Source organism: Pelmatolapia mariae, linkage group LG23, assembly GCF_036321145.2.
Source record: "Pelmatolapia mariae isolate MD_Pm_ZW linkage group LG23, Pm_UMD_F_2, whole genome shotgun sequence".
Lineage (NCBI taxonomy): Eukaryota > Metazoa > Chordata > Actinopteri > Cichliformes > Cichlidae > Pelmatolapia > Pelmatolapia mariae.
Window position 1 is genome coordinate 49,926,504 of NC_086246.1, and position 27,709 is coordinate 49,954,212.

Genomic DNA, 27,709 nt, shown 5'->3' on the forward strand with positions numbered 1-27,709 from the left:
GTGGTAAAAGTGATAATAGAAAAGTTGCGACCCTGCTCTGAGTGTGCTGATGCTGTAAGTTTCATTTCTCTTTACTGCAGCTAAAACCAGAGGAGTTCTTGAATGCAAACCTCTGACACAAGTTGTGTTTGTGTGTTTTCTTTCAGAGCAAAGTCACGCAGACGCCAACACCTTCTTCTACCTTCTGATTGTGTCTTCAATCATCAGCTCCCTGTACACACTGATCTGGGATCTGCGTATGGACTGGGGTCTGTTTGATCGTGGAGCTGGCGAAAACATCTTCCTCAGAGAAGAAATCGTTTATCCACATAAGGTAGCGTCTGGTTTAATCCCCGTGCCCGTCACACCCAAACAGACACTAACCCCGTCTGCTCTGTGTCCAGGCCTACTACTACTGTGCTATTGTGGAAGATGTGATCCTGCGTTTTGCTTGGACGATCCAGATTTCTCTGATCACAATGACCAAGATCAACTCTGTGGGCGACATCTTGGCCACCGTGCTGGCTCCTCTTGAGGTCTTCAGGTGGGTCTGAACAAAGTTTGTTCCTTACGACGAGCTTCGCAGAGCACCCACGGTGACTCGTGTCGTCCTCCTCACCTTCCTCACTGCAGGCGTTTTGTGTGGAACTTCTTCCGTCTGGAGAACGAGCACCTGAACAACTGCGGTGAGTTTCGTGCGGTTCGGGATATCTCTGTGGCGCCGCTCAACGCTGACGACCAGACGCTGCTGGAACAGATGATGGACCAGGAGGACGGAGTCCGGAACCGCTCGGGCAAGAAGACCTGGAAGAGGTCCCACAGCCTGTCGCTCCGACGCCCCCTGCTGTCCACCTCACAGTAAGAAACCACATGTGTGCCTGACATCGTGCACTTTTATTTCACTCTGAAGAAGAGTGCAGAGCTGGTATTACTGTAGATGAAAAAAGCTGTACTTCTATTAAACATCAGACATGTAAGGATTATTCCTCGTCGTTGCTCCTGGAGATTATAAAACTGTCACACTGAACATTTTTTCATTAATCAAATGTGTTAAAAGATATTTGAAATTTAAAAAAACAGTTGTTCCTTCAATAGAGGAAGTATCCAGATGACGAGGCTGTACAGCTGAGGTCCCTTATGTTCTGTTTCTATGGGAGCAATCAAGGAAACCCAGGATCTGAACTTAACTTTTCCCGCATCCTGGTGTTTGAGCTATGAAGAGATACCAAAAACCCAGTTGTATGTGCAAAAATTATACTTTTTAATGCTAAAATATAATTATTGCTGTTTTACAAAAAACTTTTCTTATGAATATGTAAAATTACACTGATTTACTTTCATTCCTGAACACAAAAGTAGTTTTAGTGGCTGAGTGTCATTCTTGATTAATTTCCAACTTCTCAGAGAAGCAAAATTGGTAATGAATGTATGATTTAAAGAAATATTACTGTGACATGTGTTTTCTTGTTTTTATGACAGGTGGTCTGATAAATTTGTTAAATGCTGTATATGCCTTTGTCTGAATTAAAGTCACAAAGTGTTACAGAGTTACCGCAGAGCTCCAAACCTCCATTAACATCAGCACAGTAACTGTGCACCAGGAGCTTCATGGCATGGGTTTCAGTGGTCGAGCAGCTCCTGCAGGTGGCCGGTGCTTTTGCCCATATTGTGTATGGACTTGTGTGAAGACAATACTGACAACTGAGTGCATGAAAAAGCAGTCCATGCAGTTTTTAAAATAGTTAGTAATGTATAAGTAACGCAACGTGAAGTGAAGTCTCGGTTTTGTCAGATAACATCTGATTTTCTTTTTTAATCGTCTTTATTTCAGATCGAAGAAGGACACCAAGGTGCTAATTGAAGATACTGACGATGAGGCCTTCAGCTGAGTCCACAGCATCGGCACACGCACGCACACAAACACACACTTTACGACACTGTACTTATAAAGACCTCGTTCGCTAACACCTGACCTCAAAGCTCCTCCCTCGTAGTGTTAATGCGCAGGCCTACCCTTCAGTCTAGAAACCTTTAAAGCAGTGAGGACCATCAGTCACTGTCCTCAGCTCTGGGAAACTTACCTCATCTTTACGTCCTTGTAAGTACAGTTGGTCTTTATAAGTATGGAAACAACACACACACACCTATAATGTAGAAACACACACAGAGATAGACCCGCTGAAGCACAAGTATAGTATAATATCGCTGCAGGTGAGGAGAGAGCTAATGCCACCCAGACAAACAGCCACACAGTCAGACAGATGGACAGACATCAAGGGAAACCTTCTGCACATAACCGGCGAGATAAGACCGCACTGCCCGGGGATTATCCTCTTCTGTTTTTTAAACGGACTTTTTTTAATATCTGTCGTTTACTTTTCTGTAGATTCTTCTTTTATTTCCTGAATTTGTTTAGAAGACGCTGCATAAAATAGGCTACCGACGACTGTTTGCACACCTACACTAGGATCAACAGGGAGAAGACAAAGCCAATCAAAAGACTAACAAACACAAACCGGAGGAAGGACTCTACACGCATATCACAGCATATCAGAACAAATCAACTGGTTTCAGCTTGTTGATTCTTTTTATACACCATCTCTCTCTCTCCTTGTTTTGTTTTTTAATTTTTAATATTATTTAGTTGTAATAACATCAGTGTGCAATCACAACCCTGGAGGCACTTGCAGGAAAAGTGCATTTATTACACAAAATCTTGTACTTGTACACAAAAAGGGAAATTTTGATTCAAACATTTCTAAGTCTGTGAAGTTCCTTTGTAATATTTGATGTGCATTATTACTCTGTTGTAGTTGTTAGGTCCTTTTACATTGTTGTTTATACTAGTCAGACTAGTTGGAGCATCTGATTGTTAATGTGTTTTATAATGTTTGGAATGTTTTTCATGGTTGAACTTGTGCCACATTTTTAATGAGCTCAGAGTTAGGACCCTCGGTTATCCCCGACCTCTAATTAGTGCGTGAACGTGCCCTGTTAACTGCAGCAAATGTACATGCGTTGCTTTTCTTTACATTAATTACCAAAGTTTTATTTTTTATGAATGTGACTGTGGCTGGGGTAGCTTCCTTTAACAAGCCTGCCAACTGATATGAAAACCAAACGTTTAATAGCAGATTGAAGTTTGCTCGCAGGCTGGAGATCACAGTAACATAAGCAGAGGTACAGCTGATCAGCTCGGTCCTGTTCCAGAAAGCAGGTTCAACAAATTCTAGGTTTTCGGCTCCAGAACAATGTCAAAGTCAGCATTTTCCACTCAGTCATTCTTTACTTAAACTGAATCAAACCAAAATATATCTGAGTTTGGCACATATATCTGAGTCTATTCAATTCAATTCAATTTTATCAAACAGTCTGTTTAACAGTTTCATTTCAAAAGGTGAACCCGTTTCAGAATGAAATGGAATCAGGACACATCCAGATACTCCGGATGTGTCCTGATTCACAAACTTATTTTAAAATGCTTTCAGAACCTGAAAGTCGCTGAAGATGCTGAAATCTTCCTGTCATCTCCAATGTGAAAGCTAATGAAAGTGATTACTACAGTAGTGCACACTGTCAGGCATCAGTGCAGGGCATCTCATGGACAACCTGACAGATTCCTGACTGCCCACAGAGCTAGAAGGATGTATCCTATAGAGCAGAGTCGGTAATAAATCCGTGGTATCCCGTGGTCGCTGACTCTGCTGTTACACTGATGACAGATTTATTATGAAAGCAGCCACGTTAACCACCATAAACAACAAGCTAACATATAAATGGGATTGGACTGTTTGTAAGGACCAGCTTCTGTTCCTCTTGGTGCTTTAAGACTGACTGCACGAATGAGAAAACCTCAAAAGTTGTTTAAAGAAAATCTGTCAGTGAGCAGTTTAATTATAGAGTCTGTTGCCCCGGTAACTGACCCGATGTTTAGATTAATCCCGTCTCTAAAACATCAAATCCAGAGTTTCTCACTCAAGTTTTCACTAAACCTGCTCTCTGGAACGTGGCCCGCGTAAAACGTGGAGCACTTTTAGATCTCACTGAGCTCAGTGAGTCCCGTCAGTTTTAAAACCGATGTTTTTGCATCTTGTCTTAATATGAACTCATTTGGTTCTCCTTCTATTGCATTGGTTCTCCGGACTATGGTAGTCCTGAGTAATGGTTGAAAATTATGCGACTGGGATTCTTTATGTTGATGAAGATGTTTCGCCTCTCATCCAAAATAACAGAATTCCCGTGATTAGTGACGGCGGCGCTGCAGTGTTGCCAGATTTGGTGGTTTTCCATCCAGCTGCAGGTAAACGGTCGTTTCGTTCGGGCAATAAAATCCATAATAACAAAGAAACAAAACTGGGCTACCTGTAAGACCATCAGGGGACCTGGCAGTGGTCAAACACTTAATAAGCTCGTTCTCAGCTCTTTAACAATAAAGCTTTCGGCTGTGGCTTTATTTCCCGAGGGACCGCCGCAGCGGATGGATCTGCATGCTTGATTTGGTGCAGATTTTACACCGGATGCTCTTTCTGCTGCAATCGCTCTTGCTTGGGATGATACTAGAAGCCCTCTGTGATCCCGATCTTAAACCCGAGCCCTTCACATCTAAGGCTCTAACAATAGTAACCATTATCCACGATCTGTGACAATTTTGAGCCACGAGAACAGTCAGGTGTCTTTGCTTCTGTAACACACACTTGAGCTTAAGCGTTGCTTCACTTACTTCAAAATGTAGTCAGTAACAGCTGAGATAAATGCGCTGCGTGTCTGGCCACTGCTATTACCAGCCACTGGTTTAAGTTTCAAGCTTCTTCTCCTGTTAAAGGCCGCCTGGCTGTCAGAGAAACGATGGCGACGCTTTAACGCTGGCGTCTACGTGTGCGTGTTTGACCCTCTCGCTCTGCTGTTCCTCCCTGTGGGTACACTGTGTCACCACCCACTAGTCATGAGACAAAGCCCAGGGAGCTACAAGACCGATTTATTACAGAAATGTCTCCTGTTTCTGATTCTTTTCTTTTTTTCTCCTCCTCATAGTGGCTGAAAGGCTGAAAAGCCTCCGAGTGCAATGAGCTTAATGTGAACTTGAAAAAGCTGGAAAGTAAAACTGTGTATCTGTTTAAAGTTTAGAAGGTGGATGGAGCGTCTGTCCGTTTAAACACACAGCATGACTTTATACACACACATTAAACATGACACACACACACGCATTGCCTCTCTCTTGTGTCAGAGAGCACAAACACTACAGCAGATAGTTTTGTAAAAAGGCTCCGTTGTCTTGCCTGCATGCTGCTTTTTGTTTTACATTGTACATAGATGTTAATTTATTTGACATAATGTGTATATTAGTAATCATTGTAGCCACTGACAATGATTGATTTGCCATTTCTGCTCCAGAGCAAACAGTATTTTGGAGGCGACGAGGAGATTTTTGATCGTTCACAATCCCGCACTTTTTCCCCTCCATGTGTAAATCTGTTGAAACGTGTTTGTATAAAAATAGAAGAAGAAAAAAAACGAATCCACAAAGATGGAGAACGTGATCAGTCGTACCTTGTTGGTGATTCCTTCGTATTTCGATATAAACGGGGCTCGAGGAGAAGGACGAGGTGGGGGGACTCCAGCGTCCTCAAGCTGCGGCGCTGTTCGTACATTTGTGAATGTGCATGAAAATATTGTGGACATCATATCTATCGTTGTTAGTCGCCCTGCAGAGTACCGTGGGAGGGCACAGGACGAGATCCCAGTCCGGGGAGGACCCACACCACAACAACCAGATACCGCTAAACCGATCCACCGTGTACTTCTTGAATATCTGATCAAACTAATGAAGGATCTTTATCTGCTCGCTGGAAGCATTTCAAGGTGTTTCGATGTGAGAAAAACAGATGTTTTAGTGATTAGTGTCTGTCTGCAGATGTTCAGTGTGTGTAACCCGCTGACAAAAACAAAAAACAGGGTGATTTTGTACAGATGTTAGACGATGATAAGCCCTGACATCCCTCTTTTTTTTCCTCACGAGTGAAGGTTTTGTTTTCACTGCCTGCTGAAACCTTCACGATGTTAAAGTGCTCGATATCTGTGCATCCCCCTCCCTCGATGTTGTTTGTACCCTTTTCTCTAAACTAGCTGAACGTGATAGTAACTGTAGTTTGGTAGATGGATGTTCTACTTTGATAAGATACTTTAAAATTTAAAAAGATGACAGAATAACTACATTGTGGCTAAATGTGACTTAAAGAGACATGAAGGGAAAATGTCTTACATGCTGAACCATCCTCCCCGAGTCCCTTTTACAAAGTAGTTTGTACATGTCGAGTGTATAACACTGTTCTATGATGGTTTTTCTGATGGTATTTGTATTTCTGTATACACTTTGGTGATCCTGTCATATCTGGGTTTTATAAACCACGATTATTTTTAAAGCTCACTTGGCCTCTCGACTCTTCTTTTAACCGCCGCTACATATTCTGTTGTGCAAACTTTTATCTGCGATCTGCGTCTCCACCCTGCAGCAGGGCCCCGATGCAGCTCTGTGAATATAGAAATAAACCTCAACACACATGCATTATGGTTAGTTTCTGCACTTTAACAGTGTTCTTTGGTTTCTTTTGCATTTTCTGATTCGTGCTCGTTTCATGTCTGCACTGTATTGTGCGGTTTTGAAGTTGATTCTTCACCCGCTCTTGCGCTTAAGTAGGTCTGTCCAACAGCGCTGGCAGCCTTTGGGGATTTGAGATCTTTCCCTTTTTTCTTTCTTTTTTTTAAATTCCCAGTGGGCAGACAGACGCCGTCACATTCAGCGTGCCAACCAGGAGAAATGAATCATTCTGAGAAGCATGAAAATCACGCTTGCTGGCAGAGAGAAAGCCCCCACAAAAATCAAAGGAGAACACAGTGAACTTCGTTGAATCATCATGTAAAAAAGCTCTCATAATCCAGCTGAAGCATCACAGCAGTTTTTCTCCCCTTCAGGGAAAAAAAATGTTTATGTCTAACTTTGGAAGCCACCGCGGCACTGCGTCAGTTTTATGGCTCTTCTGGAGTGTTTAGCCGTGTCATGTGACCAGTTTACCTAGATACATCTGAGGAACATTTAATGATATAATTTGTAACAAAATCCGACTACTGGACCCATCATATTTTGTTTTGTTGGAAAAGTGGACAATGATTATTCTTATTTAAATACAGAATTGTGCAAAAGTCTAATTTCTTTCTATTTTGCTCCAAAAATGGGAAATCGGTCCAGTAATTTATAGAAGCTTGTGCAAACAGTGTAAAAGGCAAACACAGAGTTTGTGCATTTCTAATGAGCTTAAAGTCAATATTTGGCATGACCACAGTCTGAACTCTGTTGTGCAGCTTTGTTGTAATTCTGTAAGTGTTCAGGAATAGTTCTCCAGGCTCCTTAAAGGACATTCAGAGCTCTTCTTTGGATGTTGGCTGCCTTTGTTCTGTTGAGCTATGCTTTTACTGCACTGTCAGTGTTTGGGGTCACTGTCATGCTGAGAAATGAACCCATTAATAATCAGATGCCTTCCAGATGGTTTTACATGATTAAGATCTGGTGGCACTTTTATTTGTTCATCAATCCATCAAGCTTGACAAGATCCCCAACACCACTGTCTTCAGTCTGCCTCAGACCACGACACAGCCTATAGCCATATTTGGGCATAAAGACAAGGCTTTTTAACCAAAAATGTCAAATTCAGCCTCAGCTGCTGATTTTTGCTCCAGTTCTTATGTAATTTGGCATACCTCAGCCTTTTCTTCCTGTTCCCGTCCTTAATAATTGCTTTTTTTTATATCCATATTTTCTCTGAAGCCATTTCTCACCAAGCTTTGAACAGTAGATGGATCAACTGAAGGGCCAGATGTTCTCTCAGGTCCTGTTTCAGGTCTTTGCTCTTTTTCTGACATCAGTCATCTACTGTATGCAGGTTTTTTGTAGACCACTTCTCTTTTTTTACTCGTCCAGTTTCCTCAATTTTCTAAATGACACAGATATTTTTTGCTAATCACTTAGTTTGTTACTATGCCATGCCTGTCAAACTGTTTCATCTTTGGCATTTTTCATAGATTTCCACTAAGAAATGACAACAGATTCTGTTTTGTGACATGTTGAAGTTAGCTACGAGCTAAGATGTCTGTTACAACACTGGCTTTGGTGCATTTTTAATTCTTTAGTTATTCATAGGTACATGACTGGACTACAACTGTGTAAAAATAATCAGCCAGTGTCTACAGAAAAACTCTGAAGGCCTGGAGAACTATTGCTCAAGAGCACTTTTACAAACAACAAGAGCGCCCGTCTCCTTGGAAGTCAAATCTAAATGTGGGCTGTCAAAACTTTTGCACATACCTTTAAAAATAAATGACTCTTTAGTTATCGAAGCAGCTGCAGGTTTCTACCATTGTCGTTTGAGCTCCAGGTTTTTGGGTCTATCAGATTATCTCCTCATCTCTTACAGGAACTTTACAGGCTCCATCTGCACACACAGACACTCCTCAACAGTGACTGTGATTTGCGTCGGCGAGGCTGTGTTGGTTAAACTCAACGACAAACAAGCTGCTAGTCAACATCTAAGAAGTTCACAACTAGGTTGTTTATTTTATGATAACTGATACAGGATAAATGTTATACATTCTATTTTAACACTGATATTTCGATTTTATTTTCAATGTCAGTATGCAAAAAAAGAACAATGCAAAATTAAACATTTGGTGATGAATATGATACATAATTTGATCTTCATTAATATTAAACCAATTAATCTTAAGGACTCCTTGTTGCCCCAGTGATAACTTGTTTAGCTACAACACAAAAAAGGGGGAAATACAAAAAAAATAAACAACAAACATCAAGAGTTGGCTGACAGCAAACACTGTAGAGAACCACATGATCTTTAGATGTGTAGATGCATATATAAAAATACAGGATCCCTGTTGTGTGTATATATATATGCACATACAGTAATAACGCATTTACTATAGTTGTAGAGCCTGCAGTGGGCCTACAATTAGACAAAAATGAAGAGAGCAGGATACACATACATACACACGTTTACCATAATCTCCCCATATAAACACACAGAAACCAACCAACCGACCCACAGGCAGGCTCTCCGGCTTTAGAGGCTAAAAACTACATTTGACTTAAAAAAAAGAAAAGAAAAAGAAAAAAAACAGACATTCACATTTCTCAAACAAATCCCATGATCTCATGAGTCCTCACCTGATCAGCTGACTCAGCCGTCAGCCTTATTAACGTTACTGCCACCACAGAAGCTTGAATGATGAAGATGCTGAGGATGATGAACTCCGTTCGTCCCGGTGCGCTCCGCTCGTGCCGCCGATCAGGGCCGAGCTGGCTCTCATTGATTACTTCACTGTCTGTTGGCCCTCGTCCCCACATCGTCACTCCTCTCGCTCACTCACTGACTCACTGCGTTTCTGCCAGTTTCTTCATCCGTGAGTCAGAGTGAATGAGCGAGCACGTCGTGGAGACACGACTGCAGCTGTTTATGTCTGTGTTTAGTGTACGTATGTCCTTTGCGTTCATGCATTTACCTGTGTGTGTGTGTGTGTGTGCGCGTGTGTGCATTACTGTCCATCTCTGTGCAGGCCTCTACGGTGAAGAAGGGGCTTTGCTACCGCTGTAATGAACCTGGTATCTGTTGACCATCTGCCCCTTCACTTCAGTCGAGAGGCAGGTAGTCTTGCAGGGGATGAGATCCTCCTCATCTTCGCCCATTAGCCAGTTCTGTACGGAGCGTTCAGCCGAGGCTGTAACATGATTGGTCAGCCAGCTCTGGTGCCACTTGTCGAAGCGTTCGTGCTGGCTCGCTGCCACTCTGTGCTGCGACTGTGACGGAAGAAGACAAACTGTCAGAGACTTGTCACTGAGAGACAAAACCGGATTTAACAAGCAGAAAACTAGCAGGGTTGGATTTCTTTTCTTCAGCAGAGCTCTGACGAGACCCACGCGGAGGACGGATGTCTAAAATTAAACTCAGATGCCAGCCTACCTTCCTGGCCTTGACGAGGGCCCCTCTGCGGTACATGTAGTCCTCAGAGTTCATGACAAACACCATCTTGTGAGTGTTGAGTTTAAATCGACAGTCGAGACTGCCGGCGTTTTCCACGCCCAGCTGGCGGTGCCACTCTCTCCTGCAGCGCATCGCCTCCACCTGTCGCACTTGCCAGCGGCGAAAACGGCGCAGGTTCCTGAAAAAAAATCGAGACACGGTGCGGATTACAAAAAACTGCCTTGACATATTCTCAGGGTGCCTGAAAGACATCCGTTATACCCTGTTGATCTTTACAAATGTTATCTGAGATGACAGCAGATCTGTCATCAGATACCTTTGACAGAGCGTTCCCATAATGCTACCAGCTGAGGCACAACGAACCAAACATAAAAACATGAAATCAATCAAAATCAATTTGGGGACACAGTTTTGTAAGTTTTACTTGATTTTTAGTTGAACAAATTCTGTCCAGTCTAATACACATAAAAGAGAAATGCACCATCACAGCACAACGTTTATTAAAAATAAGACACGTAATGCAGAAGGTGTGCAGGAATTCAAATGCACTTTGGTTTCTCTTTCCAAGTATAATGAAATATAATATATTACAGATTCATTTCCACTGTCACACCTTTATTTATACAGTCACATAAGTAGAAACACAGCCTAAAGCAGTCTTCGCCATGTTCATTCATCTGTCATACCTGGGCAGAAATACGGGCTTGAAGAAGTAGCCCTCTGCTTGAGAGCACAGACTGGACTCTGTTCCTACAAACTGCTCCATGTAGCTCGACAGGCACTAACAGAGGAAAGAGCAAGTTCCAACGAGTTTAATCAAAGTCCAGTTATTCATTTCAAAGTTTCTGGCATGTAAACAAGTTTAGAAATTGTTAATAAATAAGTGTTTACCTGAACATCTAGTGGGTCATCAGCCTGGGCCTCCTCAGTGTCCAGCAGCTCGATGGTCATTGTCACTTGACCCTTGTTTTGAATAAACATCACCTGATGACAAAAACAAAACACCCATGTTTGAATGACCTCACTACACCTGAATCAAAACTATGACCCAAACATGTAGTCAGCATCGCACAGAACTATGTGGCAAAGGCCTCTGCTTTATTCAAACAATTACTTTACTGTAATTTCCCAAACTAAAGGGCCCCACGTGGCTGTGCGGAGCTCGGCAGACCATAGTCTGAATGTCATAGTTGTGTACGGTCACTGAGGGGCAGTACCAAACATATTTGGAGCAACTAGTCTATTGAAGGCCCTTATGGGGGTTTTTTTGGCTGCTGTTGGTTCACCTTCATTGAATGTCTTTGTAATGAAGCAAAACAGTGTTAGAAACAATCAAAACTGTCTGTGATTCTCATTCTGCTGTTTGGATCTGATTATTTTTTTATATTTCGTCCACTTTGAACCGAGCTCTGGCTCATTTCCAATCAGTCTACCTACATGTAACATCATCATCAGGTTTGTGTTGTTTTGGTAGGAATGCACACAAGCACATCTGCATTGTTTCACACACAAAATCTTTCGCTCTGTGTAGTAAAGTTCCTGCACGAATGGACATAAACGCAATGAATTCCTCTTGAATCAAAGATGGACAGCAGATATCTGGGAGAGAAATTAAAAACAGTCTGTAACCAACCAAAGAGAAGCCGAGAGGGAGAAGTGGCCTCATGTTGTAGCGTTCTTGGTTCTCAGTAGAACTGTGCCATATTATACACATCATTTAAGAAAGTATACTTTCTTGATCCCCTTGAGGAAATTCCTCTCTGCATTTAAGCCATTCACTCAGTGAAGCCATTGGGCGCCCGGGGAGTAGTGTGTAGGGACGGTACCTTGCTCAGGTACCATAGGGTAGCCGTTCAGTGGATTCGAACCACCGACCTTTCGATCATGGGGCCACCACTCTCCCTACTGAGCTATCCCTGCCCCAATAACAATAATACAATAAAACAATAATCTCTCCCCCCACAGTATAACACAAAAGTGTTATACTGTGCGGTCAGTAGTATAGTATATTTTCTCATCCCTAGCATGCAGACAACACAAGCCCAAGCATATCTGAGAGCAAGAGCAACATGTCAGTCTCTGATGACGATTTAGTATCTGAAGGAGAGTTACTTCAGCAACCTCCAACAAAGCGCATGCTGTGCAAAATTTGTAAGAAAGCTAAAGATGAAAACAACAACCGTGATTCACCACTTGAGGCAAAAAAAACACCACCAGGCCATGACAGCATGCAAGGAGGAGAAATGAGCAACCCAAACTTAAACAAATGGCTCAACCGAGCACTGAAGCTAGCTGCACTCTATATGACAGGGAGACCAAACAGTAGATGCGAAGTACTGATGTGGTCACACGGTGGCAAATGAGGGCTTTAAGCAAGGTCAATATCCCAATATTCAACACTGTGTTATCATTCAACACTGAAGAGTTACAAGATTAAAATTCTTAAGTGTCATTGTTAAACTGAGGTGCTCAGCAGTTATGTTATACTTGTACTTAAAATTTCTAAGGAAACCAGTACTTACACTACTTTTGTGCTTAGAGTCACACTACAAATGAGGTAGTCTCTCAATGCCCTTCATGTTTTTTTAATGTATACTCATAAATATCATTATGCATAAAGTTTCTTGAATTAGTGTTTTCTGGTGTGATGCACTTCGGGACCCCTACTGGGCTCACAGGGCTGTACAGCAAGGCGAGAGGGTGCACATCGACAAATCCTGACAGATAAAATTACTGAACACTGTGCTGTTTTCTCATTTGAATAATACCATCTATTAAAAAAAACAAAAAACAAAAAAAAAAAACAAGCAAGCAAACTGTTTGGATCCCAGAAAAGCAATCCCATTCTTCTACAACTGGTAATCAAGTATTCAACACCTGTTATCAAAGCGTTAGTACCAGAGAAAGGTAGCATCTGATTACATTGAAGTGTAAATGTGTTTATCACGCTGTGGTACAGCCGGCTGTCGTTACATAAAATAATTTCAGGTCCACAAAAACGTAGTTAAATCTCAGTCATTAGTTGGAAGGTGAAATTTCAATCGACTGCACCAAAGGCCTCGAACAGCACGAGAAAAATGTAAAGAATGAATCCTTGGGGAAAAAAAACCTCCAATACTTGGACTGGATGAGTGAGCTGGCTTTTGTTTTCCTACAATCACGATCGCTGTCCGTAAAACATTCCTTTACAAAAACAGCTTAAGTGATGCACTTTCCTTTTATGGGTACATTTAGTCCTCTGAAATTTTTACTGTCCTGTGAAATCGCAGAGCAACATATTTTTACTGCAGAGAAGGATAATCTGAAATAGTTTCACTACTTCAAACAACAGGGCCAAGCGTTTAATCCACTGTGCTCACCTTGAAGCAGTTCTCTTCAGCCATCACTCGCTCAGCTTTCCACTGGTAGCTGGTCTCCCAAGCTGCTCTAACACACTGTGAGGACAGGTTTCCCCCAGCTGCCCCTCGTTTCCTCTCAGCCAGGTAAAGCTCAACCACTTGCAGACACACCTCGTCGCTCACCAGGTGCTGCAACTTTAGTCAAAGAGGTAAATATTAGAATATGCTAGTGTTCACATTACAGAGTCACGGGACTTACAGAATTAACCTGTGTGTGAAACTGCTTACCTGTCGGATGATGTTGTGGATGACTTTGTCGATGGTGAAGCCGATATAGGCGTGGATGGTGAACATCTCCCTCAGCGTGTCCTCATATTGTGTAGAGTCCAGGTTGCCATCAAGCAAACTGCGCACCATATCGAGGAAAGCTGGGTAATACTCCTCTAACTCCACCTCACCTGTGGAAGGGAAAGGACAGCACTTTTGTTAGAGCAGCTTCTCATTAAATCATCCGTGTGGATGTGCAGTGGAGACTAGGGCTGCACGATATTAGGAAAACCTGCGATGTGCGATAACTGTGATCAATATTGCGATAACGATATGACTTGCAATAAAATAAATAGCAAAAAAAACAAAAAAACGAATGCATAATTTCTGTTTTACTGCAACAGTTTTATTTAAGGAAAGCTGCTGTGTTAGCAGTGTAACAACAAAGTGCACTTTAACATTGAAAAATTGCCCCCATAAAAAATTTTCTGAGGCTTGAATTCTGAAAGACATCCTTCCCGGTCTCTATAATTAGTTTTAAATAAACATAACACACTTGTCGGTCTTCTTTAAGATCCCAGCTGGCTAGCACCTCACGTAATACATGGGCTATATTTTCACTAGTGTGAGAGTCTGGAAAATACACAGTCTCTAGACACCATGTTTTCAGTTCAAAGTCTTCGGTGAGGAAGTGCACTGTGAAACTCATATACGGTTCCGTTGTACGACTTGATCATAGGTCTGTAGTGCTTGCGTAGTTTTCAGCTTGGCTCAGTTCAAACACGACGGTCTTGCGGCATGTTTCGTACATTTGTGGAATGACGACATGGGAAAAGTAGTTTCGTGAGGGGATGCGGTATCTCCGGTCCACTTTATGTATCAGACTGGTGAAGCCCTCTCTGCTAACTGTATTTATAGGCATCATGTCTTTAGCCAAAAAATGTGTAATGGCCTCTGTTATTTCTTTGTACCGCTTCGACGTTTTCTCATAAGGAGTTCCACTTGAAAAACTCTGATACAGAGACGGCTGTTGGACTGCTGTGCTCTTTGTCTTAACATTAGCAACCTTTGTTTGGCTAGCCCTATCTTTCTGGAACTCTTCAAACAGTTTTCTGTGGTTGTATTGAAGATGATCGTGGAGATTAGTCGTGTTTCCTCTGGTGGTTGCCATGAGTGTTCGGCAAGTTTTGCAGAATACCTGTGTTTGGAGAACGTCGTCTTTATCAAATCCAAAGTACCTCCAAATAAGCGAGGTACTATTTTTTTTAGCCACGAGTTCATAGTCAGTAGCGTTCTCATCATGCATCTCGCTCTCAGCCATTACAACTCTGACTCGTTGCTGCAGCGTTATTCGCTCCCCACCTGAGTAGGAGGCGGGCCTCTAATCCATTTGATTGGTTAATGCCGTGAAGGGCTCTATTCGACTGGTCAAATGTGTAAAGGGGTTTCTTTGATTAGTTCGATTTATTGTGCAGGCCTAGTGGAGACCCTGTCTCGGCAACCAAAAGCAGTTATTGACAAAAGGAAGGCCTGATGTGTGTTTGAAGAACAGATTCTTCTGATCTGAAGAAGGGTTGCAGCAACAAGTCAGTTATCAGAAACTATCAGTTAAAATGACTAAATATTTGAAAGTTTCTCAAACAAGAGGCTTTTCTGTGTCTTATATTACAAGGAATGTAATATTGTGGCCTAAGACACTCTACACGTACAGCTTGTAATATGCTGAACAAGAATTTAGTTTGTTTTTGATAACCAGTAAACCTAGTCCTAAACAGACTTTCAGAAAAGTGCCTTTAACTGGCCCATACAGGTCCTGCAAATCTGTTCAGAGCATCAAAAAAAGTCTTTCACCACAGATTTCTTCCCTAAACAAAACACAACAATGCTACTACAACACTCAGACTATGAACAAAGTCAACTAAATAAAGGTTTACAGTACACGTAGCATTAGTAGAACAATCATTTTTCAAACGTTATTTTATTGCCGTGCTGTTTTAAACACTGAGAAATGTTTCAACATATCTGGAACATTATTCCCTTTAGCAAACATTAATCTTATTTAATAGTGTGACTGACACCAATTTAAAAGCACATTCTGATTCAGTGCACATTTATTGAAACTAATTATCTAATCGTCTTGATGAAGTAACTTGTATATTACAGCGTGTGATTATTGCTCAGTGATCTGGAATAAAGCCACCCACACTGAGCTTACCTGTCTACATCACAGCTGATCAACCCCACTTAAAAATCAAACACCTGACGACTGTAAAGATGTGAGTAACTGTAAACATAGACTGGACTTACTGGGCTGCTTGAGGCGGAGCTCCATAGCGAGGTCACACGCCTTTTCCCTCCGTCCCTCTGCCATCAGCAGCCTCTCTCTGCTCTGCTCAGCTCGATGCTCCAGCAGCTGCCGTTCTGCTTGTCGGTAAACCCGCAGCAGCCGCGAACACAGAGTCTGGTGCAGCCGCAAAAAGAAATACCAGTTGTTGTTGACAAAAAACAGGTTGTAGACACCATCCAGCTCCTTTTGGTGCTCTGCTTCGGGGTCACGAAGGTCCACCTTCTCCCCGGCTGCACCCGAGCTCATCTCCATAGGTGTAGACCCCGGGGTCGGTGTGGATCCAGCAGGCTGGCTTATGCTGCTTGAGGTGGTCGAGGCTTCGTTTTCTGCAGGTTGGGATGGGCTGCAGCGCCTCCTCCTGGAATCACCGTTGAGCTGCTGCTGCGGTTGGGACTGGGTCTGGGACTGTGATTGGACAGGTTGGGGTTGAGACTGACAACTGCTGGCTGCTGCTCCTGATGCATTATTACCATTTCCTCCTCCGCCTGCTGCGGTGGTGGCGGTTCCACCTCCTCCTTTATCGCCTCCCTCTTCCGGCTCAGCCTCCTCATCCGTCCATTCTTCAGTATCACTGAGCTCGCCGCGGCGGGAGAAGAACAGGTCGGGGACAAAGTGCTGGATGATGCGTTTGATGTGGTCCTTGTCATCTTTGTGAATGGTTGGCTGTCGTTTAACGTGGTAGATGATGAGTGAGGCAGCATCCTCCAGGATTTGTTTGTCCTCATAAGTAAACACCATGTGAGGTTCACTGGATGAGGCTGAACCATTACGGCTTTGTTGGCCAACACCACCTTCTTCTGTGCTCTGCTCCTGACGCTGAGGTAAAAAGAAGAAAATCAGACAGCAGAAGGAAACTCCTACAGGCCAAGCAGAAATGCGGAAACCTTTGACACCAAGAGGTTTCACTGACCTCTGACAAATCCCTTCAACAAAAAAAACCAAAAAAAAACACCTACACTCAATGTCCTTTACTCGGTTGCTCTGGAGCTTTTGACTGAAACACACCATCTTCATTATGAGCCATGATGTTAGAGCAAAGCCATTTAAGGAAAACTATATAGCTCTGTGTTTACTACAAATGCTACTAGAGTAGCTTTGCATACTCACAATTCATAATAATGCTTATTTATTTCAGTTCAGGCCCTCAACTCATTTCCTGTCTGTAAAAACTGTTTTAGCTCCTCCCCCTTTAAGCCCACCCTCCTCATAAGTTAGCTGTCCTCTAATTGGCTGTCCATGACAAACAAAAGGTTTGAACAGCAGGAGGCGGGGCTGGTGGTCAGAGCTTTGCCCAGGGATTTTGGCTCATAGGGATTACCCATCACAGACCTCAACTTTGGCCACTGTACCACTGACAGAAAACAAAAGCACAATAGGTCCACTTTAGTAACGTCAATGTGGACGTGAAATCCTAAAGAACCATCAGAAGTTTGAACAAGTTAAAATGTCAAATATGCAACTTCAGTCAGGTGACGCATGTTGTGCACCTGACTGATGAATTGTAAGCACCAGAATAATCTTTTTAAATTTTAGAAAATGTGAGAGGATAATATTCAGGTTACACTATAATCAACACTTTTATACCCTCATTGAGTCTGACTCTTCTTATGATTATACAAAAGCGATTATGCAGGACTGCTATATCAGGCTTCACACCTCGTTATCTTTTCATCACCATTCAAGGTCGCGGATAGAAGAGTGTTTACCTCGTCGTAGATGCTTTCAATCTCATTAAGAAGACTTTTCGACCGCAGGGCCTTCATGTCGTTCTGTTTGAAGTTGACTCCTTGGTGGTCGAGGGACTTCAGGTAGGCCTTCTCGTACTGCTCCCTCCAAATCTTATTGAAACCCTGCTGGGCCTCTCTCCACTCTTCCTCCTTAGCTTTCAACCTGGAGAGGAAAGAAAAGCTTTAAAGTTAACGCCTAAAAAAACATTCATGTAGTTGAATCTATTTTGTCACCACAGTGCGTTTGTTTTTTCACATGTTAGACTGGAAGGAAAAAGGCAGTTCTTCAGAAAGCACTATTCGTGTAGCAGGGTGCACAAAGACCTCCATGTTGATACAAGGATCTTGCTCACGCTGTCAGCAGCTGAATATTCCCATCATATTGTCACTTGCTTAAATCTCTCAGCTGGTCATGTAAACAGAAGTATAATCAACAGTTTTCCTTCTATAGCCACAGTGATGTAAACATTAGATGTGTTGGTTCAACATCCTGCTATTTCATATGCATATGAAAGAATATTGTAGCTATAATGCTTAAAGTGTCTGCACATGTCAGATGTCACTGGGGAATTCTGAGATAAAGAGATTGTCCTGACCTCTTCAGCACCACAGGCACAGCGGTAGCAGGACTCCTCTTCAGTCCCTCGATGATCTCAGGGGCTTTGTCGCCATAGATACGATACACCGCACGACGCTGGATGACCTCAGAGGTGCCGCCCAGGCAGTCGTCTAATCTGAATCGGTCCTGGTCCTCTGGTGAGAGGCGAGACAGCTTCTTCTGGACACTCTCTAGGACTCTGATGGTGGCCAAGTTTGTCTCCAGAACAACATCCAACTAAAGAATAAGTGTTAGAGACGGCTTTTAGAGGGCATCTTCTAAAGCTTAGCACCACGCGATATATATGTTTAAGAATAAAACATCCTCGGGGTCACAAAATATATTTTCTACTTGTTAAAAACGCTAACATTAAGATGCACATACCTCAAATCTTTCATCCTCACAGCGATGCAGCTGCTCCTCATAAGGAGTCTTCTTGGAGCTAACAAAGGTTGAATCTTCTGACCAGGAGGGGAAAGACACCCAGGTATCATTCAATACCTGTACACATACAGATAAAAACACATGTTTTCATGCCAGCACACTTTTCTGTGGTAACACTTTAAAGATTGCTTTTTATGCTCATTTACACCTTGATATTTTTACTCTGGACTTCAGGAAGTATAATTAAGTTACAATATCATCGCCTGATCAATCTGCTGTAGCACAGATCCCTTTAAGGCATCTTTCTACTGATTGGGTGCCCCTTGCACACAAAATATTTGAAGAGAGGGTACGCGAGGCTGCCATGCTGACAGCACGCCTTATCAAGAAGGCATATTTTAGGGGTATGCCCTCTTTATGACATCAAACATAGCCAGAAGTAAGAAAAACATGCAGGAAAGATTTAAAGCAGCCTGGAGGCTGAGCCTCAGCGATTACTTGTGCTGCCTTTGTTATTTGAAACTTTTCTATGAGAAAAGGAAAAACATCTTTAACCTCCTAGGACCTGGCGTCCACATATGTGGACATCACATTTTGGGTTATTTAGACCAAAATACTAAGTTTTGCTCTACAAGAGCCTGATATCCACTTACGAGGACATTATACTGCTACCGTTCTATCGAAATTTTAAACGAATATCCTCATGTGGCTCTCATTTTTCTTAGAAACAAAAATTAGGTAAAAACAAAAAAATAAAAAAAATCTGGTAATTTTTTGTTTTTACATTCATCGGGTCCCAATCAGCCCAAATATCAAAGAAAAATTAAATATGCATGCCGTGGAAGAGCTCGGGTCTTAGGAGGTTAAGCTACATACTGCCTCCCTGTCCTTACTGTACTCATCTTATTCTGCATAACCATAATCCACTACCAGCTACTAGGCCATTAATTAGGATTTCTTTCCCTCAACATGCTCCTGATGACTGCTAAGTAATAGATGCTTCTGAAATTGCAATCCTAATATGGCAGTAGGGTCAAAGTTTCTATTAGGTGGTCACACGATGTGCGTACTACTGAGCAAACAGTACATCTGTGTATACATGTGCTCCTAACTGCATGTATAACCTTTTGCTACATTTTCAAAAGTGAGTTCCTCTTTTTGTGTACTTTGCACTCGAGACAGAAACACATGCACAAGCAATGCACTTTTCCGCCGTTGGTTTCCCACCATTTCACTAAAATACAGGTGGCAATAAAGTGTGAGAAAATGTGAGAAGACTGACTCGCAGCTTCATTCAGACACGCCCACAACAATCAGAAAAAGAGCAATGATGGCTCTCTGGAGCACAAGATATTCACCGTATCTGCAAAACATTACATCAGTGATGCATAAAGTGACATATGAGGTCAGAGTCTTGTACATCACTGTGGTTATTCAGAGTTTTGAAAAGGGAATTATTTATAGTGTTATTTCCTGTTAGATACTGATCAGGGATAGGGTTAGATGATCAACTGAAAGGTTCCATTGCAGGTCTTTGCTGGATTTTATTTTCCCCATTTCTTAAGGACATGACTTTCAGATATTGTTCATCTACTGTAGAGAATTTTTTTAGGTTTGACACTCATTTTGTCTGCCGCTTGTCCGGTTTTCCACTTCCCTCAAACTTTTTTGAGGACACACTGCACACCATGCTGAGAAATGACAAGTTTCTGCTAATAGCTTTTTAGGAATTGACTTGCTGGCCTAGAAATACTATTTTATGCCTGTCAAGCTGTTACCACTGGCATTATACAGATTCAAAATGGCATGGTTTTAAAACATAGTGATAGTAACATTTTTCTAAAAAACAACTGATTAGAAAACTAAATTGATTAGAAAACTAAATTGATTAGTTGCGTGTTACGTGTAGACAATACCGATTCATCACATGCGTTAGGAGCCGTTATGCTTCAACAATTCAATGTTAAGTTGATCAAATTTGTAATTTAATATTCAAGTCAAACAAACTTAAAGAGGGAAAGTCGACATTCAAGATGTGTGATTTTGTAAAAGCCTTCACGTTTACCTCAAACAGCTAAAAGCATGCAAGCTGTAACTTATGGACTGATGTTTATCAACCAGGGTTGATGATGAAATAAATGTGGGGTAAAAAAAACACAAAAAAAAAACAACAACTTGTCAGCAAGATTCAGCCCTGTGTGCATAAGAGCTTACTAACATACACAGCAGCTGTTTTCATAAAGGAAGAGCTTCGAGACATCCTCATATTTGGCAGCCTGAAGGTGTGAGACAGAAACTTAAGTTGGCAACCTCGCCCACCCCCTCATGTTATGTGAGGTTTAGGGAGTCCTCAAACACAATGACATTCTTAGGTGAGCTGAGCGAGGGACAAAGGCACAAAAGAGGCGTGCAAAAATAACAGGAATCATAATATTGTGCGTATCTATACATCAGTTTCTATGCATGCAGTTCAAACTTGTGCTATGTTGAAAAAAAATAAACATTTAAATTCAGACATGAAACCAACATGTTAAGATGCTGTCAAAGAAATATAAAGGAACAGATGAAAGGGGCTCAAATGCACACAGATAACTTAAAGAAATGAAATGATGCAGTGATCTTTGTTTGGTAAACTCTAAGTAGATATACCTCCTTGCATAAGGCCGTGCGCCCACTGCATTTAGGCTGCTGGTAGGTCTTGGGCAGTGCTCTATAGCTGGACCCCAGGCGCTTGCAGGAGGCATAATCCACCTCCCTGCCCCCTCCTCCCTCCATGTAACGATCCGACAGCCCTGACACAGCATGAGAGAGCTCTTTGTCCCCGAGAAATGACTTGAACTGTGTGTACAGTTCAGGAAACTTCCTGCAAGGATATGGACAAAATTATTAATGACAGATGATTGAAGTACATCTGGTATTCTCAGCTAGTATAAAAAGCCCTGTGACGACCATTTAGAGATAACTTTCAAATTTGTAAAGTTGACCTGAATGTCATATCTGAAAACAAAAAAAACAAACAATGTCTTAATATTTGTTGCCATTTGCTTCACTAACACTGGATATTAGCATCATAAACCATTTCCACATTAGTTTGTCTCTTTTTATCCATCTCAAAATTCTTTCCATCCACTCACCCCAAGAAAGGAGTAACAAGCTGTAGCAGCTCAGCTCCTGAAACGACTTCTTGGTTAAACAAGGCGATGCAGCGCAGGAAGTTCTCATATACTTCCTGGCTTTTAAACAGGCGACGAACCTAAACGACAGTTGGGTTGACAATAAAATTCGCTCAATCACTTTAAAAAAAAAAAAGAAGTTTCAGTTTAAAAAGAAACCAAAAACAAAAAACGAGGAAACATTATGGGATTAAAAATTTAGTATAAAAAATTAAATAAATAAAATCCAGAATTACAGCCCAGAATCCCTCACCTTATCAAAGAAGGAAAATTCTCTTAAGACTCCATGTTTGCCAACCGAAGCAAAGGACTGATCTTTGGTACAGGAATACTTCATTTTTTTCTAAATAAAGAAAAGAATAAAATCTGAACATCACAAACTTTAATTTTCAAAGTGTCTGTGACTGCTTTTGGAAAATCCCAAACAGCTGTTGAAACTTTTAAAGAAACAAGTTTGTCTGTGCAACACAAAATTATTTTCTAGCAAATGAGTTGGTGCTGATGAAATGAAGTAAAGGAATGCAAACACACTGTAATTATGTTACAAGCTTGTGAGACACATTTTGTCCAGTATGTTGCAGGCTGTAGTGTCCATAATAGTAAATGACATACATCATGGGGCTTACATGCAACACATTAACTTATAGAAATGACTCAATGTAACAGATTTAAAAAATAAACTGATATTCAGTAAGTTCTTTTCAATTAAACTGTTACTGTGTTACTCAACATTTATCTGTATATGAAAATAAAGAATTTTACCAAAGTAAAAGAAAATAAAAAGTCCACAAGGGTAACAGTCGTTCCGTAGTGTCTGTAACATGAATGGTGTCTTTCAAAGCTCCATCTCCCTCTCTTTTTTTAAAATTAATCGTGAATATGTCAAAAATTTTAGACCCTATTTCACAAGATGATGAAGTTGCAGAAGCAATCATAAAACGTAGCATTTTTCTCATAATGCACAGCTTTTGTCTCTTTCACTGACTGACCCGCTGAAGAGAGAAGAACTTACCTTGAGCAGTGGGGACATATGCTGGAGAAGTATGGGCCTCGGTCTCTTTTTGTTCTGTTTGGTTATCGTGTCCTCTTCCTCTGTCCTTTTCAGCTGCTCTTTCCCCCCGGTGAGCGAACTGCCTGTGAACTACAGAAGAGGAGGCACATGGGCAAAAAATGCTCAGTAGTACTTCTTGGGACTTTGGGAACTTCTTAGGGAACTGACTGACAGAAATACAACGTTTTTGACAAGTTATATATTCAGCTGTTCAAAAGTGGCACTTCACTGTGAATATGCGAATATTATCATGATGGCATTTCAGAGCAGTAAATATACAAAATGTCACTGTTGTAAACTGTGTTAAAATAACTGGAAATGAGAAATGTTGCTTTCGTGCCCGACTGCAAATTGTTTCTGTTCAAACTGTGCAGATTTTCATCTGCTTCCCAAGTGGAACATCAGAAATCTCCGTCTATGCTGCTCAACTCACCAGTGATCTCTTGGCATCGGGCAAGAATTGTCCAAACTCAGCCAGCAGGTCTTCTTGCCCCTTGAAGAGACTGGCAACTTTAGAAAACACCTCATCTTCTGTCATCCCACTGCTGCCTCGACTGCTTCGACTCTCCTTCACCTCCAGCTGTTCTTTCTAAAATGTTATCGAGATATAGGGGAGACACACACACACAAAATAAAAACAAAACTCAGAAACTGCAAGTCAAAACCCTACACCTTTTATGCTATGAATATGCAGTATTAATGGCCTTACTTCTACAGTACCTGATATGTGTGAAGAATTTCTAGGAAGGCTCTATAGATCTCTGGATGGTCCAGGAAACGGTTTTTAATCTTGTTGACATAGCTGATGGCGCTATCAAATTCTACTGGGCTCGTCTCTGAGGCAGGCGGGGACACAGATGAGGTGGCTGCTGGATTTTGGCTCTCTCTGCTGGTCAGGGGAAGAGAAAGTCTGCTGGGAGGCTCTGGAGGTCCTGCTGCTGATGAAGACAGGGGCTCTGTTGTGGCCACCTTGACTTCACTGGTCTGGGCAGGTCCCACTTCAGAGTGAGAGGAAGAGGCGCTACCCGAGGTCGCAGCAACAGCAGGAGCGACGGGACTCTTCCCCTGCGGGCTTGGGGATACCTGCACACGAGAGATGCATTGAGAAAAAGACCGTTTATTTACGACTTGGGGAGAAATATCTGTTTGTATATGCAGGTGCAGTTAAAATGATGACGTAAACAACTTTAATGTGCTTGTGTTGCTGCAGAAATATTAAACACTCAAACATAAGCTAGCTCTGTGGGTTCGTTTTAAATCCCTCCCTTAGCAGTGTATAAACTCTATATAAGACAATAACAATTGTAACTGTAGACAAAAGGTACACAGTAAACATAAAGCACTAAATATAAAAAAAAATATTTAACAGAAAAAGTTTACCTAAACTTTCATAGGTTTTAGAAAAGAAACGCATGCATTATGCATACTGTATGCCTAATGTTCAGAAAGCAAAGTGACTGGATGTTTATATAAATGTATTTGTAATCTAAATTCAGTATTAAAGGAAAGCAGTTCTGATGCAAATCCCAAGTCACACTAACATCACACCTAAGATTGCCCAAATCCCATTATCTTGCCATCCACTACCTAAGCACGATCCATCTCTCAGAACAAAACATCACTGGAAGTTAGTTCCCAGCTTTTACTTTAAAATAATAAAATTGTACACAGAAACGGAAAGAGGTGACACATATAAAAGTTTAACTCAATCTGACACGGACCAAATAGGTTTTGAATGCCACCGAGTGAAATCATTACAAATTCCTCAGTGTAGTCATTTTTGTATCACACCGTAAAATTCTTTTAAAGCCTAACATAGATTCCTAATCTCTGAAATTCTTTTTATATACAACTTGTATATATTTGGCTCTTTGTGATGGAATTAAAGTGCTTGTTTCAGCCAAAAATGCACAGGAAGAAGCAGAACTCCAGCTGAAATTTTGTTCAACTACAAAGCTGCTGTCACATTTTGTAGTGAAATCTTCGTGGGGGCTTTTTCAAGCAGATCATTCAGCTGAAGTTCAGGGCAGTAGAACCACACCTGTTTCCTCCTAAGATGTTCTGTGGTCTTAAACATATAATGCTGTCAGCATACACTGCTGTACATTGCTTTACTGATATCTGAGTACAGAAAGCATTTTTTTCTTTAAAAAGAGTATCTTACCTGTGCAGCGAAAGGAGACTGAAGGAAAGCCATCCCATTCTTAGGGACCTCTATCCGATACCCCGGTGGCAAGAAGGCATTGAAGCCCAAGACGAGGTCTGGGTGTCCATGAAACAGTTGTGATACACGGTTTATCACTCCCGGTGTGTCGATGCTATTTCAGAAGACATACAGATAGTTTAGAAGTTTGGTTGAGAAAGATTGATTAACTACTTCTCTCAAACACCACAAAGCAAAAACAGAAAACAAGTTATTAATAAGCGCTATACATGTTAGCTTTAAAGAAAAAGAAAAAGGAGCAAAGAGGAATTGCTTTTAGTCCTCGTTTAATTTCAAGATAATAATACCTGTCGCATAATTATAGTAAGAAGCTATGTGCAGTTTCATATGCACTGATAAACTCCAGATTGTGAAACAGAACTAGTCAGGGATTAAACTGCACAACGTAATGAAACTCCACAAACAAGCAGCACAATTACCATCTAAAGAATATGTATGGGAATGCATGTCATTAAGAATGCATTACTAGAACTCCCATTACTTCTGGTTTTCACCCTGGCAGAGGTACAGCTGCCAGTTGGTCACAAGATTATACAAAAACCATCAAGCTGAATTTCATAAGACTTGGTGGCATATGGGTAAATGAAGATCCCACTGTATTTTAAAGTGGATCTGGACCACCTCCCTTAAAAACTGCACAACAGAAATCAGTGTGCTCCCTGTGTGCCCCTGTATAGTAGTTACTTGTGGTTTGTTTGCATAAATGCCCGATGATACCTCTGCGACTTGAACTCCTTCATGATGTCGAGAAACTTGTTATATATCCCAGGGTCATTCGCAAAACGAATTTTGACTTGGTCCAGATATGACAAGGCATCTTCAACCTAAACATGGAGAAGAGGAAGAAAAAAATCAGTACAGAACAAAGCACAGACAGTCTCAGCTGGATGTATGGAGCAGCATTTTCCCCAGAATCCAGTCGTGGTGCTCACGGTGGATAATTTTACAGCTACAAAGCTTGTTTATAGATTTCAAATGCTACGTTTTGCATTATTAATAAATGCATTTATTTGCGATTTGTACTATGAAATTACAGGTAGCCCCATCGTACAGATTTGTTTCAGTGCTGCATACGTGAAGTTACGTGAATGCTGACTGATTTCTTCACTATCAGCCAAAGTGCAACATCAACAAATCCTCTGGTTAGCAGTACAAGCTGTACAACTAACGCTAAAATAAATAAATAACTAGGCATACACAAGAGACACCAGGCAGCTTTTGTTCATTACTCCACTGCTTTCTTTCGCTACCACAGCTAGGCTAGTTTAGGTTGCGCTAAAGGGGGAAAAAATGTCTTCACACAAGCCATTGTCACAAATAGTCCACATCTTAAAGAGGGTTGTTGTAGCTAACGTTTAGCCAGGAGCCAGTCGACTCACGATAATAACTCCACCAACACTTGCAACACCTACCCGCATACAAATTTATACAATATGTTTAGTCACAGCTGGTCCCCGGCCAACAGTGTCGCGTTGGCAAAAACAGTACGACATATTAAAACACTACTATAACAAAGAAACGTGTACTGAAGCTGCTAATGAAGTGAAATAGCCGTTCTTGGCTAGCCTGGCTGACGTCCTCCACTTTGTTCGGGTGGCTGAAAAAACGAACAAGGAGGAACTTCCCACAAACGAGGTCTGAGTTAACGTTTGCTCACAGAAGCACTTATTGATATGGCAAATGAGAAAGTACCACTAACTGTGCCACTCCACTGTCACTCGCACATCCACTAAACGAAACACAGCTTCTAAATCCAACATTAAATGTTAACGTTAGGCTGTTTAGCAATGAATTACTTTTAATAGGCCAGCGAGCTAACTAACGTTAGCCAGCCGTTCCTTTCACTACTCTCGACGACAGGAGAGAGAAAGAGAAAAAAGCCTCAAATCCAATGCAATGATCCGACGAACAAAATGGTTCTGACTCTCAGCCACTTTTCCCTTGTCATGTCCGTTGTCTCCTTACCTTCAGCTTCTGGAAGTGCTGCTGCTGCACTTGCTTTTGTGTTATAACGTAAGGCTTGTCTTGAATTTGGTTTATTTGCTTCGCGGTGCTGTGCGCCTGAATCTTCGCCATTATCCCGGCGACAGGAGGCTCGAGAGCCGCTACCACAACTTAAGAGGGAAGCTTCGGCGTTACCTCCAGTTGTTGGCTAGCCGACAAACCTTGCTCTCGGTCGGGAAGCCAGCCTGCCAGCAAGCAACCCTACTCTGCCTAGCTGGACAGTCTAGGTACAGAGGCAAAAAAAAAAAAAAGGACGGGAAATCCAGCAGAATGAAGGTTGATGACAGACAACCTACTACTCTCGGTGACTTTGATGAAACATCACCATCGAATTAAACGAGCCCAGGCGAGAAGTATCGGAAAATAAGCCCAGAGACAATGGTTACCGTTTTTCGTATTTAAAAAAAACTAAAGCCTGTCTCTTTAAATTCGGCGGCAGCGCTCTGTCTTGGCGTCCGGAAGCCAGAGTAGGAGTGAAAAAAATTAAAAAAAAAAAAAAGTGAAAAATTGAACTGCGCAGTCGCAGCGATGGGAGGAGCTGAGTTCACAAGAATCAGATTGCTCCACTCCCCCT

The 27,709-nt window shown here is 41.7% G+C and overlaps 2 protein-coding genes across 3 annotated transcripts in view; one reads left to right on the forward strand and one right to left on the reverse strand.

The window, feature by feature from the left end:
- The window catches only part of xpr1a (xenotropic and polytropic retrovirus receptor 1a), an 84,199-nt gene extending 77,796 nt beyond the window's left edge, over nt 1-6,403 (forward strand). Inside the window, exons 12-15 of the mRNA XM_063466265.1 lie at nt 147-313; nt 384-523; nt 613-837; nt 1,811-6,403. Of these exons, the coding sequence (XP_063322335.1) occupies nt 147-313; nt 384-523; nt 613-837; nt 1,811-1,868 (590 nt within the window). The 3' untranslated portion in view covers nt 1,869-6,403. The remainder of the gene's footprint in view (nt 1-146; nt 314-383; nt 524-612; nt 838-1,810) is intronic.
- A 2,181-nt stretch (nt 6,404-8,584) lies between these two features.
- Nucleotides 8,585-27,588, reverse strand: sin3b (SIN3 transcription regulator family member B). Of its 2 annotated transcripts, none has more exons than XM_063466974.1 (19): nt 27,097-27,588; nt 25,849-25,955; nt 25,072-25,225; nt 23,628-23,990; nt 23,341-23,496; nt 22,869-22,997; nt 22,110-22,199; nt 21,818-21,936; nt 21,333-21,546; nt 18,684-18,800; nt 18,298-18,536; nt 17,681-17,864; nt 15,935-16,790; nt 13,649-13,818; nt 13,382-13,555; nt 10,914-11,006; nt 10,709-10,803; nt 10,002-10,200; nt 8,585-9,838 (listed from the first exon to the last, which is right to left on the reverse strand). In XM_063466974.1, the coding sequence occupies exons 1-19, from the start codon at nt 27,205-27,207 to the stop codon at nt 9,602-9,604; spliced, it is 3,807 nt and encodes a 1,268-aa protein (XP_063323044.1). In that variant the 5' UTR covers nt 27,208-27,588; the 3' UTR covers nt 8,585-9,601. The 2 variants fall into 2 exon arrangements, with proteins under 2 accessions (XP_063323044.1, XP_063323045.1); XM_063466975.1 differs by lacking the exon at nt 27,097-27,588 and adding an exon at nt 26,544-26,604.
- Between the last annotated feature and the right edge of the window lie 121 nt (nt 27,589-27,709).